The sequence below is a fragment of the Vespa velutina genome, chromosome 19, assembly GCF_912470025.1.
Source record: "Vespa velutina chromosome 19, iVesVel2.1, whole genome shotgun sequence".
NCBI lineage: Eukaryota > Metazoa > Arthropoda > Insecta > Hymenoptera > Vespidae > Vespa > Vespa velutina.
Genome location: NC_062206.1, coordinates 525,179 through 543,766, shown reverse-complemented (window position 1 = coordinate 543,766; position 18,588 = coordinate 525,179). Strand labels below are relative to the sequence as shown.

At 33.9% G+C, this 18,588-nt stretch overlaps 1 protein-coding gene across 4 annotated transcripts in view; it reads right to left on the bottom strand.

The window, feature by feature from the left end:
• Positions 1 to 18,588, bottom strand: part of LOC124955770 (tyrosine-protein kinase transmembrane receptor Ror) — a 192,780-nt gene that overhangs the window by 80,167 nt on the left and 94,025 nt on the right. Inside the window, exon 2 of one of the 4 annotated variants that reach the window (XM_047510670.1) lies at positions 12,768 to 12,862. The exons of the other annotated variants lie outside the window; for them this stretch is intronic. Within the exon in view, the coding sequence (XP_047366626.1) occupies positions 12,768 to 12,783 (16 nt within the window). The 5' untranslated portion in view covers positions 12,784 to 12,862. The remainder of the gene's footprint in view (positions 1 to 12,767; positions 12,863 to 18,588) is intronic. 4 annotated transcript variants of the gene reach the window in all.

The window sequence follows — 18,588 nt, the reverse complement described above, 5'->3', positions numbered from 1 at the left end:
TATGTGGATACATAGTTACGTATGTTATTCAAAATTTAACAAGTTGAGTTAGATCATTTCTCGGATAATTAATACTCGTTAAGGTACGAATTAATCCCGTAAACCTCCATAAGAATGCATTCGCACGTCTAATTTGATTTTTCTTATTTTTATGTATTTTCTTTATATATATATATATATATATATTAGATTAATTATTAGGTGGACGTGTTAATTGAATAGAAAATAATTATGTTTAGATATATATTTTGGCTTTTAACGTCAATGACAGGGTAATAGAATAAAAGAGAGAGAATGAAAGAGAAAGAAAAAGAAAGTGAGAGAGAGGGTTGTTCGAAGGGTGGTAAAGCTTAGGAACAAGCGGTAAAGAACCATCCCAACCATCTGCACGTTTGGCTGGTCTTCTCGGCGTTGAATTAAACGCTTTCATCGCCCTAAGACCTTGTAATTCGCCGGTTTATTCGAGCTGAACTTAACTTGAGCGACAGGTCACGCTTGAAAGATCGCTCAAAGCTCGCAGTTTCGAGACCGAGCTGTTTCTCGTAAGCCATAACTCGTTTCGCAAGAAAGAGAGGAGAATATTATATTATATATCTTATATAGTATATAACATTATATATAATAATTATAATTATTATATAATATTATTTATAATATATGTTATACGGTAATAATATATATTATATTATATTTCATTACATTGTATATTTAAAATTCAAATTACATACAATATAATACATATATCATGTATATAATAAAATCACATTTTATATATTTATCTCTGTACCTTAATATAAAATTAACCAAGTATTGAGAAATCTATTCCATGGGATCAACCACCATATTTAATATCTTCCAAGAACTTTCTAAGATCCAATCGTCATAAAATCAACGATATGATTACCTAAGATACAATTTCTAACATTCATAAATATTTCTTACAAACATTTACGATTCTTACTTAACATAATGAAATATATTTCATTTGTTTTCTCTTTTTTTTTTTTTTTTTTCTATTAACTTATTTTCTTTTCTCTTTTTATTTCCAGATATCCTTACAACAGGACAACCGCATAATATTAGAAACTAATCGTCTGTTTCGTCCGCTTGGAGGTTAACATTACACACAGTGTTAGGAACGGCCAATGAGGAACATTATTAAAACGAGTACGCTTGGGATTCCCTCCTCTCCTCCCTTCCCCGCCCCTCTCCACTACTCTCTCATCTCATTTCATCTCATTTCAGGGATTCGTACAAAGCTAAGCTCGTTTGAGCCACGTCATAGCACCCATCCTCCCGCTTTCTCACCCATAACCATCAACCCCTCAGCTTGAAATTCCCTAGTCGAGCGACCAATGATCTAGTTGTAGTAGTGCCACGAACAAAATTTCCTCCCCTCCCTTACTCTTCTACAATCGTAAAAGTCTATTCTCCTGCGTTGTTCTTTTTTTTGCGTTCTGCCATTTAACATACCCCCTCAACCCCCACCCCACCGCCACCAAACCCCTACCTTGTAATCCCTACCAATTCTACTTCTATTATCCACTCATTCGCAAATTTGGCACGACTCCATTACATTTCTTTAAAGCCACGCATATTACATTTTGTTTTCAAACGACGATCGATTAATAATTTCCTTTTAAATATAAAACAATCGAACGATTTCTTTTATTTTTCTATTATTTTCTTTTTCTTTTTTTTTTTTTTTTTCTTATATAATTTTATATCCTTATTCTTTTATAATGAAAATATGAAGCGATTGAAGAAAAACCAAACGAGATATTCATTCTCAAATTAGGAATTTACGTAGAGATACGTGAAGATGATACATGAGAGGAAAAACAACAACAACAACAACAACGATAAAAGAAGAAAAAAGAAAAGAAGAAGAGGTGAAAAAAAAAGAAAAGGAACGATTAAAGGGATATTAATTTATCATAATTCTTTTCCTACGCAAACCACTCTTATTACATTGACTCTCCGTAGTATTAAGCGAAACGTAGTTTGGGAAACGCTGTTTACTAAACTAACTCGTGAATTTACGATCGCGGCACGCGTGTTCAATGTGACTCTCACGAGACGACGATTCATTCGCATTATGAGTGGGAGGAGGAGGGAGTAGGTAGGGGGTGTAGAGAGGAAATGGGGAAAGGAAAGAACGTGCTATACCTCTGAGACTAATATTCCATGGTTCACCCTGACCCCAACACCCATTTCCCCCCTTTTCCCCATTTCATCCTCTTTTCACCCGTTCTCCTTTTCTCCTCTTTCCACCCACCTATCCCCAGGGTCACGACGATAAACAGATGAAATTTAATCATCGATCGTAACACTCGAAACGATCTCGTATAGGTCATCACCCAATCAAGTTGTTCCCGTTGTTCTTTGGTTTCTCCGTTAACCAATGCGGAATGCGGAATGCGGAACGTGAAACGCGGAACGCGGTTTGAGTGGTCGATTCCGTGGTTAGGATAATATATACGGCTTCCGAGAGAAATTGAAGAACCTCAAGTAAATCGAGCATGGGACTTTGTTCTCGCGCTATTTTTATCCTTCGAAATTATTTCTCCCCTCACACCCTCGCTCCATCTCGTTCCTCCTTTCATCGGTTTGCCATTTTTTATTGCCGTTGTAATATTGTTTATCACCTTTGATCGATATCACATCACTCTCCTTTTTTTTTCGTTTACTATCGGCCCTCTTACGATTAATATCATTGTTATTAATTGTTATTATTCAACCCCAAATTTTCTCTACTGATCCCTCTATAAAAAAAAAAAAAAAGAAAAAATAAAAAAAGAAAAAAAATAGATTTGCCGATTTATCGATTGAACCTTATCAAACGTAGCTCTCGATTATTTTTCTTCTACAAATTGGACGTTATCATATCATTATCATCGTCGTTGTTTGATTCGCGATTAAACAGGATTGAATTTCGAACGAAGAGTTCTCAAATACAAAGATATGGGGACCATGGTAGATGGAAGGGACGAAGGGTGGGTGAGGGACAAAGGACGGTGTGATAAAATTAATGGGTTGGGTAAATGGATATCGAAAAAAAAAAATAAAATAAGAAACAGAGAGAGATGGAGAGAGAGAAAAGGAAACCAAAGCCAAATTCGTGTGCCTTTATCGGACGATCAGCAATCTTCCTTTCAGTGCTCACTTCTCGAAGCTCAACCAACGATAAGAACTTGATAATGGTGAGCATGGTGATGGGCGAAAGAGGGAGGTGGGTGGGAGGAGAAGGGTAAAGAATTCTCTTGTGATGGAGATAAAAGTGTGGTCAAAAGATACTGATGATACTGTTAAATAAAGACGAACGCGAGAAAATCGTTGGTAATGATGGGTACCATAAAAAGAAATAAGAAAAAGAAAAAAGAAAAAAAAATAATGTGAACATACATATGTATATATATATATATATATGTACGATTATTAGTAGTCTGCGATTTAATCTACTCACACGTGGATATATATATATGTATGAGTATACACATAAATTGCATATATATTTTATATATTGTATAAATCTATATAAACGTGTGTGTATATGTGTATATAAATATATATAGGTATAATAATAAATACTTGAAATTGCATCGGTCGTTCTCGATTTTTGGCTCCCGTTAAACGAAATATATTTTCGGTATAATGTATCTCGGGTGAACGTTAAAAGCGATAAGAACGATGGACGTTCTACCGAAATGTAACTCATGGAGCAATAAAAGCGTGAACAATATAGTAGTTACACACACACATAACACATATATATGTATTATCATCTACGTGGGTATACCGGGTGTACGCGTTAATAGACGATCGAAGAAAAAAGAATTAATATTCTCGCGATTGATTGAAGTTATAAGAAAGTTTTAATAAAAGAAAAAAGGGAATAAAATAAAAGAAAATAAAAGAAACAAACTAAAATGTCAGCTTTAAAAACAAACTTTTACCGGTGCGAAATCGTTTAAATCGGGATCAATCTTAAAGGGGTGGCTCGTAGAAGACGTCTTTTTACAGTCAGCGGTCTATAGTCAGCGGATACTCAATCGCGCTTAAGTATCCGGTTTGGTTCGTATCCGTTCGAGCTGACACTTGTCCCCCGACTGTGCCAAAAGTTTCCCGTGGCAAAGCCAATATTGAAAGTTGGCATCCTCGTTGAACGGAAGGAAGGAAGGAAGGAAGGAAGGAGAACAAAAAGGTTGGAAATGGTGAACGGGAATTGTAGAGAAGAATGATGGGGGCTACTATATCTAGACAGAAAGAGAGAGAGAGAGAGAGAAAGAGGTGGGGTGTGGTACGAGACACATTTTTCTTTTTTTTTATTTGCCATTTCATTTTACTATCTAAAAATATTACGGGAATGTAAAAAACCGTCGATAAGAGAATTATAACGATCAATATTATTAATAATAATAATAATGATGATAATGATGGTAATGATAATAATAAATTAATAATAATAATGTTATTGTTGTTATTATTATATCGTAACTTTAGATACAATTAAAACGAATATAAGAAACATCGCGAGAATTATAACGATTGTGAATAATAATAATAATTATTATAATAATATGTATTGATAAATATGATACAATAAAATAAGTAACTTAGGAAGAATAAGTAACCGATAAGGAAAACAATATAATCGATAAAGAAATTGTAAAAGATAATGAAATAGAAAAGTGAAATAGAAAAAAATTAGAAGTAGCAAAAGGCGATGAAAAAATAGGTGGAAGAGAAACATGAAAGAAGAAAGAAAGAAAGAAAGAAAGAAAAAAGAAAGAAATGTTACGTAGTAGATTCGTGAAGGGGCAACTCTGCTTTTTCCCAGGATGCTATCAGCAGTTTCGTACCGAACTACATCATCCCTCGGGAATACTGGACCCAGGAAGTCCCTCGAGAGTTTTATACGAACTTGCCTTTATAAAGGCAAGGGTCGTTCGAAAGGGGGATGAAGATAGGGTGAATACATAGATACCATTTTCTACTTTCTCTACGGCCTATATTCCCTCTCTCTCTCTCTCTCTCTCTCTCTCTCTCTCTCTCTTTCTTTTCAATTTCCTTTTTTTTTGTTTTGTCTAATACTTGGAGAAACTTGTCTGGTATAGAGATAAGTGGCAGAAGAAAACGAATTTCGAAACTAATACATACACATATTTACTTCTATCGATACAATCAGAGTCAGTCTTTCGTCAACATCCTCAATTGGTCCACGTGTATTCGTATATATACATATATACATACATACATTGAGTATTAGAATATAGAAAATTATTTAGAAAAATGCGACATAATCGAGATTAATGAATTTTTTAATCAATGACAAAATCGAAGTAAATTTTATTTTCGATGAAATAACTATTGCATAGCGCCGCCGATCGAATGTTATCATTTTCTTTTCTCTTTTTTTTATAAAGAATCAAAATCGAATAAAATAAAATAGAATTAATGTTTTAGAATCAATAGATGTTGAAATATTATACATGATTTATTTGTTATTACGGTGATCGAAATTACAACGCGTGTAGTTTTTCTAAATTTTTTTCTATTTTTGTCTGCTAGACAATATATATGTACATGTATGTGTGTGTGTGTGTATGTATTTACTTTTTATTTTCTATCTGTTATGATTCTATCTATAGGGATTGCTATGTCTATGATATAAGTAAACCCCATTGTATTTTATCTTGGATCGTCAGTCTGATGTTTTGTCTGTTTCATATTTCATTGGTTTCATCTATTCGTTTTATTATATCTATACAATTTATATATTTCTCTTTTTAAATAATATGTTCGATATATATCTGTAGTATTTATAGCATGTCGTAATAGAATAACTTATAATTTCTTTTTTCTATTACTTAACATATTATTTATATAGCATAATTGTGTTTATAGATCATTATCATCAACATCATCATCATTGTCATATATATATATATATAATCGGTCATATATATATAAAATTATGATCATCATCATCATAATTATTAATTTCGTTTTCTTTTTTATTAAATAGGCGGTTTTTAAGGGACACAAAGAAGCCTTCTGATGTATATTTTATAAAATTATTATAATTACTATTATTTTAATCGCAAAGAGTTGAGGCTCTTTAATTATATAAAATCCATAGGGTAATGTTGCACCCGTTTACCAAGTAAGATCGGTCATAAATCTCTTGAACTTTACGAAAGTTTTGGCGCTGTGAGATAGGCGGAGCTAACTGGTGGCTTTTGATCATAAGATTTCATTAGCTTCATTCCTTCGAGAAATCGAAAGGAGAATCTCGCGATAATTACTTTTCGACTCCTTGAGCAAAGTGTAAAGAAACTCTTCCCTTCTCTCACTCATCTCTACTCACACACACACTCTCTCTTTCTCTCTCTTTTTTCCTTTTCTTTTACTTTTCACATACTTTCATCTTTAAATGGCACGTGTGTGTAAATTATATATCTATGTAAAAAGTAATGTCGCGGAAAGTTGGAAGCTGTGATGTCACTCTATTCATTTTCTTTCAATGACAAAATGAAGAAAAAATTATTTAAAAACAAAAAAAGAACAAAAAAAAATTTACGTCGCGATATGTTTGAGATCGACATTATCACAACGATATATTGCTTTCTGAATTATTTTCCATTTTTTATTTATTTATTTATTTATTTATTCAATTATTTTAAAAGTTTTTTCATTTTTTTCTCGCCCCTTCCTTAAAACTTTCCCTTTTTAATTATTCGTCCTAATGAGTATTTCTAAGAGAGAGAGAGAGAGAGAGAAAAACGGTGCTTCGACGCCTTTACAAAATAACGTTGAGGTTAACACTAAAAAAAGGCAAAGAGAGCAAGAGCGAGCGAGCAAGAAAAAAAACGAAAGAGAGAGAGAGAGAGAGGGAGAGAGACAAAGTTTACGCGCTTCGATAAACGCGCGTGTGCTCTAACGCGTATCGTCACGGTAAAAGGGGTTGTGTTGGATCGACCCTTAAAACGAGCCCCCTGTGCGAATCTCCAGCGAGTCTTTACGTGCATCGTTCTTTCTCTTTCTCTTCTCTCTCTCTTTCTCTCTCTCTCTGACCATTTTTCGTTCTCTGTCGTCGTCGAAGAGCGCCTGGAGAGACGACGTGAAGTAATTAGAAATAATTGCGTCTCGAGGGTGAAGAGAGTGGCACCTACCTTTCTCTGATGCGCGAGCATGACCCTTAAAGCGAAATAAATGTTCGTGGCTGACTGCGAAAAGACGTTCGCTACTGCACCAGATTTTTTTCCCTCTCTTTCTATGTATATATATATATATATATATATATATATATATATATATATATATATATATATATATATATACACATCTTTCTATCTCTATATAACTCTCTATCTCTTTCATACTCTTAACATCTTTAATTGATATTTCGAATGCTCCCTTTCACTCGGTTCTGACGCTAATTTCGTTTCTAACAAATTAATTATAACTCGTATTTTACTTTCGAAAGGGACCAAAGAGAAATGGAGACACAGACAGACAGACAGACAGACAGAGAGAGAGATTTATAATAAGTTAATAAAATGTTCTTCCGTTAGAGAAAAAAATTATTGAAATGTTAAAAAAAAATATATATATCAAAATGAATAATGAAGTTTCGAAATAAACGAGATTTTCGGAAATATTTATTAAAATCTCGAGAGAAACTTTCAATAAGATTTCTTTCTCTTTCTATTTTTTTTTTTTTTTTTTTTTTTTTTTTTGGACAATGTCCATGACCTTTAAATTAATTCGAATAGTTCAAGATAGTGTTAATATAACATGATCACGTACGAAATCTGTCAATTTCAGTTTTCCTTAAACCATCTATCTAAAGGGATCTACTTTACTGTCTATAATAAAGGATTTCAATATCCTTCGGCATCCTTGGCGGCCAATCTTCTGCGGAATTCGTGCGTATGCTTAACAACTAACGGGAGAATTTCTATCTCTATCTCACTCCCTCTCTCTTTCTCTCTCTCTCTCTCTCTATCTTTCTCTATCCATTATTTATCTCTATCTATCCATCTCTCTCATTATAGTTTTCTCGACGTAATTTGCTATTTAATTAAGATGTAACAAAGTATGAGATTCATTGTCTTCAACAATGGATGAAAATGTAACTAGATAATGACGGTGCTCGAAATTTAAAATATATTTTCGCATTAAGCTAAAGTTCAAAAGGGAGAAAAAAGAAGATATAAATTCTACGAGAAATTGTACTATAAATTAATTATTAATGATTAAATATGCATATATATTTGTATAGAAATTCTTTCATTCATTCTTTCCTTACACAAAAAATGTGTCGTAGTTTCGTTCGAAAAAAAAAAAAAAGGGAAAAAGATCAGAACAAAAAAAAAAGCAGAAAAAAAATTTGCTGGCATCCTAACAACAAAAGCAATAGATAAGGAGACAAATAGAAGAACAATAGATTTGTTCGTTAATAGTTGTGAAACGTTAGAAGACACCAACCATATAAGGTAGCCGCCATATAGAAGGAAAGTCTATACTCACATAGACGTATATATACGTTAGAAAAGGATAGGAGACAGCAAATAACTTTCCAACTTGTTCTCTCGATATTACGTTTCGATACCTCGCGCGTTTCCTCGTTGGCACGTCGAGAGAAAGAAAGAGAGAGAGAGAGAGAGAGAGAGAGAGAGAGAGAAGCTCGAATCGTTTGATGACAATCGATCGAACCCACCAATATTCTCCACCTCTTTCTCTTTCTCTACATTGAAACCGGTCACGCTTCGAGCATTCGCTTATGAGAACGCTAGAGTGGAATGATAATAATGATAATAACTCACACACACATATTTATTGAAAGATCTTGTTATACGAGAGAGAATAAATGATAGAGTACTATAATGAGATATTAAATCGAAAATGTGGTTGATTACATTTGTTCGAATATTAAAAGACAAATTTATATTAAAAAACAAAAAAAAAAAAAAGGAAAAAAAAGCGAGGCAAAAAAGAAATCCCGTCTATTCGCTTCCCTTTTAATTATTTATTTCTGGGTCTTTTTTTTTGCTTTCGTTTTATTTATTTATTTTTTAATTTTTCTTTCTTTTTTCCCTATATTTTTTATCTCCTCCACTCCTCCCCTCTCTCTCTCTCTCTCTCTCTCTCTCTCTCTCTCTCTGTCTGTCTCTATGTTTAGAGCGTCCACGAAGTGAAACGTTGTACTACAACTTTGATACTTCACAACCCCCATAATATTTCTACGAACGGTTAAGAGCCTTTTAATACCTCACTCGACGCGTCATCCAGTTCCTCTATGTTATCCATATATATGCATACATACATGCATGCATGCATGCATGCATGCATACATACATACATACATACATACACGTATAATATAGAAGGGGCCTATATACCTATACGCGTGTACGCACGCATTTCATACGTTCAACGTTGAACATTCAACGTTCAACATTCACGTGACGTTCGACATTGTGAATGAACGCGCGAAACACCCCGGCGTAATAACATAATGGCATGTTACGGGTATTACGCAGATTACGCAGTTTCCGTTCGGTCACGCATGACGAATCCGAATTGAGGGAGGAGATAGAGATAGTGATATAGAGCGAAAGAGAGAGGGAGACTGTGAAAGATAGAAAGGGGTGGACAAGAAGGAGGGATGGGAGGATTAGGGAGGAAAGGCAGGCGGTTCATGGCTTTCATTCGCGGTGTTTATGGGGGATGAATTCACCTACCACGAGAAGGGCGCAAAACGATAGAACTTGAAGAACGAAGGCGTGGACATAGTTTCAACCCATCCCTCTCATTGGTAACCCAATCCATTAACAGATTAATGATTTCATAATAGTCCATTATGATTCAACTTTCGATTTAACGTATGATATAGTGGGTATTATAATAGAAATATATAACGTCGAAAGTTTCTGGATTTTATGTACATAGATAAATAAATAAATGTGATGACGATGATTAAATGGAGTGGGTTATTGATTAATGATTAAATGTTATTTAAGGAATTTTTTTATTTCTATGTTTATCAGATTATTATATCGTAAAATATTAGGTTTGATAGATAACTAAATTGGAAGATAATTAATTAATGATCATTCGTGATGATTTTATATAATTTGTGTTTTTAGATATTGTGTTTATGTCTATCGATCGAACTCGAATTTATTTGGATTTTTGCGAGAATAATTAATTAAGATTATTCTGCACGATTTAATATAATTTAATAGATCCATATAATTTAGTTTTAATTAGGTATTCAATTTTAGATCATTATACATTAAACGTTTATCGTTAGATTTCGATTATTCATTGTTATCGATTATTTAACGATACTTTCGAATTAATAAAAAAAAAAGCTCAATATCCGAATAAGTCAATTAAAATTATTCCATTGAAATTATTTTACTGTAAAATTTTATTACAATATTGTTAAATTATATTAATTTATATAATTAACATTTTATTTATACGTTTCATTTAACATTTATTATTTGTTCTCGAAATTTTTTCATAATTATCGATTATTACACAAGATGTTCGATATTTGATAGAAAAGATGATAATTTCAAAAATGAAAAGAGAAATAAATAAATACAAAAGAAAGAGGAGGGAGAGGGAAGAACAAATAATATCCAAAGATAATTAGATAGATATTTGTACGTTTTTAATGTTTATCGTTCTATCATGATTTTTCATTCTTATCGATTATTTGACGTAACATACGCGTTGGGATAATGAAGATAAAGAATGTGAAAGACAAAAAGAAAGAGAGAGAGAGAGAAACAGAATTATCGTAGTTGACGATCGCGATGAATTGCAAGTGTCAGCGAGCAAATTGTGACATAACCAAGTCTTTAGGAGACAGAAATAGAGAGACAGAGACAGATAGCGAGAGAGAGAGAGAGAGAGAGAGAGAGAGAGAGAGAGAGAGAAGTAGGCACTTGTCTCCCAAAAGGGAGTTTAAAAAGAGGGATGAAGGCGAGAAGGAGGATACTGGATGGCTTGGAAAATGAAATTCCGCGGGAAATAGAGAGAGAGAGAGACAGAGATAGAGATAGAGATAGAGGGAACAGGTTAAGCAAATTCCATTCACTATGCGTGTCTATGCACACACGAGAAGGACAGAAACGAAGATGAAAACGAGGACGACGTGACTGTTTCCTAAATCATGAAAGAGATAGAGAGAAAGAGAGAGAGATATAACATTTAACACCAGCTAAACGATTTTATAAATAAATAAATATATATATATATATGTGTGTGTATATATTTATTTATTTATAAATATTTTTATAATATGAATTATATTATATTTATATAATATTGTAATATAAATAATTAACGTTATAATTTAATATATAAATATGATATTAAATCATATTACTTTAAATATTAATATATATATATATATATGTTCGTTTTCTCCTTTCATTTTTCTTTTTAAATTAATTTATTACTTCACGAAGAGTAGACTAATTTCAACGCTCTAACCTTGCAAAGAAAATTTCGTGTAGGACGAGAAGTTACCCTTAATAGTCGTCCCTAAAGATCTCTCTCTCTCTCTCTTTCTTAGCATATACATATCTTAGAGCTTAGGGACCTCCCAAATCGGATCAGAGGAGTGAACGTAACGCGTAACGTAAGACATTAACGTATTCTAGACGACAGAACGTAGTCTGCATGTGAAATAAAATATTACTCCATTTATACTCACTTAGCTTTACGTTTATTATCAAAAAGTTTATAATAATAACGAATGAATTATCGATCGACGTATCGAAATCGAAAACGAAAAAAGAAGGATTAAAGAATTTAATTGGATAAAAATCGAAATATTATAATAATCGTCCATATCATTTTCCTCTTATATAAATTTAATCCCATAATAATTTTCATTTATTATTATAAATGTATTTGTTGTTTAATATGCAAAGTTTTTTTTTTTTTTTTTTTTCATATTTTTATCTGGATAAAAGCATGACGTTCACCGAGAAAAATTATATCGTCAAGTGTTATCAGATTTTGAGATAGAAATATTGTGAAAGAGAAATATATATATATATATTTATAGGTAGGTAAAGAAAAGTGAAAGAAAAAATGGTAAGAATCAAATTGAAGGCGATAGTAGACGTTTTTCCGATACTAGGTACGATTTTCTTATCTCTCTCTTTTTAAGTACGACTAACACATACATACATACACACATACACTCGCACAAACACAAACAGCAAGCATATAAACACTAGTCGGTTTATACCTACTTACGTTACGTTACGTTAGGTTACGTTGCATTACGTTACGTGGATACAGGATACGTACACGCATTTCCCTTTCCACCGACCCTTTTTTATAATATTGCACGTGCTTCCCTTACGTCATCCGTGGTTATCGGTAAAACGTGACGTACGAAAAACCTTTCTGCTTCTCTCTCTCTCTCTCTCTCTCTCTCTCTCTATCTCTTTCTCTTTCTTTTTCATAAGGAAAAATATAAGTTTAGTGCTATCTAAAAGCTATCTAAAACTCTATCAATATATATATATATATATTGTATACACAATATCTAAGAAAAGATTAAAAAAAAAAAGAAGAAAAAAAGGAAAAGAAAAGAGAAAAATCGATAATGGAAAGTAAACGAATTTTTAATTGAAAAGATTTTATCTGACACGATAACGTTTACCAACAACGAAACGAACTGGTAACATCATCAACCAGGGGAAAAAAAAAACAATGAAAAAACTTACTTTGACAAAACCCCATCGATAAACTTTGGTTGCATTTTCATGTATCCCGCCTGCATTCGTGTTGTCTCGAAAGATAAAGATGCGATATAACTTACCTGAAAGCAAGGAAAGATGAGGTTAAAAAAGAATGATAATAACGACAACAATAAACATAATAATGATGACAATAATAATAATAATAATAAACAAAAAAATTAAAACGGAGAAAAGAAAAGAAAAGAAAGAGAAAAAAGATAGAAAGGGAGAAAGAAAAACAAAGGAAAAGAAAAGAGAAAAGGGACAAAGAGAAAGATAGAAAACAGAAAAGAAGAAATTAGTTACAGTAACGTAATCGAAAAAAGGGTTAGAGAATCGAAAAGAAAAAGCAGGATAAGGGTAAGAGGGCAATTCTTTAATGAAAGAGAGAAAAAAAGAAGAAACCTGAAAGAAAATGGTGCCTCGAAGATAAAAAGGAAGTCAACCTCCAAATACGGCACTTCGTGTACTTACGTGAGTATTAAAGTAAACCCAATGTTACTGAAAAGAGGCGAAAGAGAGAAAAGGATAGAAATAGCGAAGGCAAAGAGAAATAGAAAGAGAGACAAAGACAGACAGTCAGTCAGACAGACAGAGAGAGAGAGAGAGAGAGAGAAAGAGAAGACAGAACTTTGAAGGATAAGAACGTGAAGCCGATTTCGTTGAGATTTTAAGTCTAAAAGCGGATGATGCACAGAGGGATGGGGTGAATGGGGGAGAGATCACTATGTCGCTACTCTCTTTCACTCTCTATATCTCTCTTCTCTTTCTGTTCACATTACGACCTAATCGATCTAATCATTATATTAGTCCTTCATATAAGCTTAAAAAAGAAAAGAACAAAAATACATGATCCATATTTTTTCCCTTTCTCTCCCTCTCCCTCTCTCTCTCTCTCTCTCTCTCTCTTTTGTTCTTCCTTTTCCTTACGAAAAAAAAGTAAGAGACGAATAAAAATAATTATAGAAACAATTTATTTCGAAGGATATTATTATTCTCGTACGAAATCGAAAGAGAAAGAGATATTATAGATAGAAACAGAAAGAGAGAGAGAGAGAGAGAGAGAAAGAGTGGTGGGTGGTGGACGGGTGAAAACACTCGTATTTAGTTTAATCGTTAAAACACTTTCGTCGTAATGGTTCAACATTATCTCAACTTTAACTTCGTTAAGGTCGCACACGCGAGATCGTATCTTTCTCTCTATCTCTCTCTCGTATTCAATCTAAACGGCCAAGAATTCGTACGGAACTTACGAGAACGTATTACGAAGTTGTTATTTCGTGATATAGAATTTCATCGAGAAAGTTAACGTCTAGAAATCTCATTCTCTCTCTCTCTCCCTCTCTCTCTCTCTCTCTCTCTTTCTCTCACATACACACACATACGCATGCACACACACACACGGTCATATACATACACATATATATATACGTAATAGCAGTATTTTCCCTTTATTCTCTCTCTCTCTCTCTCTTTTTGTTACACCGAACGTTCACGCTTTTACACAACATATAACATATGTACATATATACATAGACACACAGTTACATACGTACGAACCATAATCTTAGTTTCGATATTAACCGTATTAACCGAAGCTGTGTAGCTGCCTTGAAATAAAGTTTAGGAGAACGTTATATGCAGACTGTAGGCTCCGTTTTAAAATCGGAGCCGGTATTGTTTGCACGGGCTCCCACGCGACCTTAACGAGTGTGCCGAGAAGAGAGAGAAAGAGAGAGAGAGAGAGAGAGAGAGAGAAAAGACCGTGGAAATAACTCGACCCGAAACTATGGCGGCTTTTACGAAAGGTGTTCGATTTTATTGCCCGACTGGATATCGAGTTTCCTTTCTCTCTCTCTCTCTCTCTCTCTCTCTCTCTCTCTCTCTCTTACTTTTTTCTTTATCGTCGAGAGAAGGAGAGAGAAAGAGAGAGAAAAAAAGATCTAGAAAAAAATAAAAGCGTAGGATTGGCACGCTAAGGACGAAGACGAAGACTAGGACGAGGATGAAAAAAATTAAAATGTCGCACTTATGGATCCTTCTCCTTTTGTTCTTCTTCTTTTTTTTTCTACTTCTCTTTTTACTGCTTCATTCTATTTCCTTTTCCACTTGGTCCTTTCTCCTTTTCATTTTTTCTCCTTTCTTTTCTTTTTTTTCTTCAATTACTTCTTTCCCGTTTTTTTTTTTTCCGTTCAGTTATCTTTATCCGTTCTTCTCTTTTACAGTTGTCTTCTTTGGTTCTATTTTTGTGTTTCTTTTTTTCAATTTTTTTTTTCTTTTCGATTCTCTCCTTCCCTTGCTCTTTTTTCCTCAGTTCTCTTTTCTTGGCAGTTCTTTCATTCTCTTTTATATTTATTTATTATTATTATTATTATTATTTTTTTTTCTTTTTTTAATCCAGATTTTGCAAAGATAGTTTGCATTCGCACACCGGCTGGCAAATTGAACGAGGAATTTCATTTTACCGGATGAGAAAAGTAGAAGAGGAGGCGCGGGAGGTGGGGATTGGGGCTGGTGGGGTCTTTGGAAGAAAAGAAGGACGGAAAGTTTTCCGGAAGAATGTAATATTCTGCTAGGAGGCCAAGGAGGATAGAAAGAGAAGGAAAATGAAGTGAGAAACATAGAGAGAGAGAAAGAGAATGTCATCCTGCCGCCGTGTGAAAGTGGATACCTCGAACGAAATTCAATATGATAACGTCGAGATCATTTTCCTACTTTTTTAAAACGTCTCTTCTATTTTCTCTATCCGCTAAAGGAAACGTCATTTTTTTATCTCTCTCTCTCTCTCTCTTTCTTTTCGTCCTCTTCGAGGACGTCCATGTCGTTGCCTGTTGCATCGTAAATCCACGAAACGTCGCGCCGTAAATCCCACCTATCGTGTATGATGCCTTCAACGTCAAGCATAAAATTTCAAATTCTTACTTGGCTAGCTAGGTATCTATCTATTTACCTACCTATCTATCTACCTACTTATCTACCTACCTACCTACCTGTCTACATTAACCCTTTTATTACTTCTGAACCGACATATCGCTTTTTTCGGTTTTCCGAAAATAAAAATAATGCCGACGACAACGACGGCAATCGACGAAGAATTGTGTTAGCAAAAAGAGTAAAGAGACAGAAGAAAAATTAAAAAAAAAATAAAAAAACTAAACAAGCTTACCAAAACCCTATTTTTCTTTTTCTTTTTTTCGTCTTCCTTCCTTTTCGCTCTATTACACACCGAACAATTGAATATTCTCGTGGATTTCGCCAATGTTTCGTTACATTCGATTCGCTAGAAAATTCTCTAAAAATGAAAAAAAAAAAAAAAAAAAAATGAAAAAAAAAAACAGAAAAATACAACCGCCGAAATCCACAGAGAGAGGGTTGATAAGGGGACAGGGGCAGGGTGTAGGGATTAGAGAGTGCAAGAGGAAGTTGTAGTTCGACTCACTCGGCGTTATCAATGTGCGTGCTCAAACAAAAAGTCGAATCGAGAATGTTTGTTCACGTTGAACTCCATTGCACGAACACACACAGAAAGAGAAAGAGATAGAGAAATTGATTAAGTAAAATAAGAAATCGTTTTCAGCCTGTTTGACGGAGCTCGATTTTTCCCCTTTTATTATAGAAAATTAGAAAAAAAAAAAAAATATTGAAGAACAATGATCTTCTTAATTTCTTGATCTTTACGCTCGAACGAACAAGAGATAGCTAGTTGGTACAGATAAGAGAAAGAAGGAAAGAGAAAGAGAGAGAGAGAGAGATAGATATTGGAGAGGTGAGAGAACTACCAAGTATAACCATTATTCTCATGGCAAAATTGGTATCCATTGTTTGTTGATGGCCTAGCTAATTACCTAGCCCCGCTAACTGACGTTCCAAAGGGATCGGGGATTAAGTAGATCGGATGATATTAGTCTGCGGTTCCTGGCAAATGCCTACTGTCTACTACAGTCTGAACCATGCAATAAGTTTCCTTAATGCTACGAAATTCTTGTTCCTTTATCTCATTCGTATCTCTCTCTCTCTCTCTCTCCCCCTTTATATATATATATATATATATATATATATATATATATATATATATATCATTCTCTTTTTCTGAGGTTTCTATCGATGTTTAAAAATTAATATCAGGAACACCGTCTAAACATTTATATCTTTTTTTTTCGTTCGTTTATTATATATCTTTCTATAGTTGCCAACAAAATATTGCGTTGGCAACTAAGTGATTGCGGTAAGTATCCACAAAATCCGCAATCACTTAGTTGCCAACGGGATATTGTGTTGGCAACTAAGTTATTGCGGATTTGGTCACCGCAACGACTTAGTTGCCAACGGGATATTTTGTTGGCAACTAAGTAACTGCGGATTTGGCAACTAAGTGATTGCGGGTTTGGCAACTAAGTGATTGCGGGTTTGGCAACTAAGTGATTGCGGGTTTGGCAACTAAGTGATTGCGGTTTGGCAACTAAGTCATTGCGGATAGTATTCACAAAATCCGCAATGACTTAGTTGCCAACACAATATCCCGTTGGCAACTAAGTGATTGCGGTTCTGGCAACTAAGTGATTGCGGATTTTGTGGATACTTACCGCAATCACTTAGTTGCCAACGGGATATTTTCTTGGCAACTAAGTGATTGCAGATTTTGTGGATACTCTCCGCAATCACTTAGTTGCCAAGCCAATTGAAGGGTGGAAACCTATGTATTTACTATGTTTGGTGATCAATGTCAATGCATTCATGTTGAATCAGTTAGAATTTCTCTATATAGATTATATATATAGACACACACACACACACATATATATGGGTGAGAGGACACAAATCGTATGTACCACCTACGTATGGACCGATCCTCGGTATATCGTCGTGATGATATCTGTGGGACCAAATGCACGCGGTAATGGATCCTCCGAAGGGTTGAAATTAATTATAGAACGTTGCATCTATTACAAAGGGAGGATGAGTGCAAGAGAGTGAGACAGATAGATAGATAGATAGATGGATAGAGACAGAGAGAGAGAGAGAGAGAAAATGGTACGATACGACAAGGTGGGGATGGTGGTGAGGGTAGGGAGGTGAAGGGGGTAGGGTCAGAGGGCAAACTTGTTAACGGCAGAGTAGCATAGGGAATTTCGAACGTTTACACGTTTACGTCGGGGGTTTGTTAACCAGAGATAAGCGTTTTATCGATACATATATATATATATATATATATATATATATATATATATATACATATATATATATATATGTAGGTTTTTTCTTCTTTTTTTTTTTTAACATTTTACAACTCCTTTCGCACGATCGATAACATTTCAATCTAATCGATCTACGAGTACGTGCGATGAATAAAAAAAAAAAAGAGAGAGAGAGAAAAAGGAAAGGACAAAAAAAAGTTCAAATCCATGTATTTTTTTTTTTTTTTTTTGAATTCGTGACGATACGAGGAAGGAAAAAAATAAAACAATTCGTTTCTAGGACGAATTTAGGAACAATCGATAAATAGACGGATAGATAGATAGATAGAGAAGCAGAGAAAGAGAGAGGCGATATATCCTCGGACGTAAAAGAACGACTTACACGATACGTAAATGTATGTGTTTCGTATTCCCTTAAATTAAATCGTTCCTCGTACGTGTGTCGAATCGAAAGCTAGGCAAATTTTGTAAGCTGACTATGTACATACATATATACATAAATACATGTATACGTGAATACCTGTACCAGGTGCACGAGCCTAAATTCACTTTAACGGGAAGAGAAACTATTCTTCTTACTTTCATGTGTCTTTCTTGATACACATAGGAAA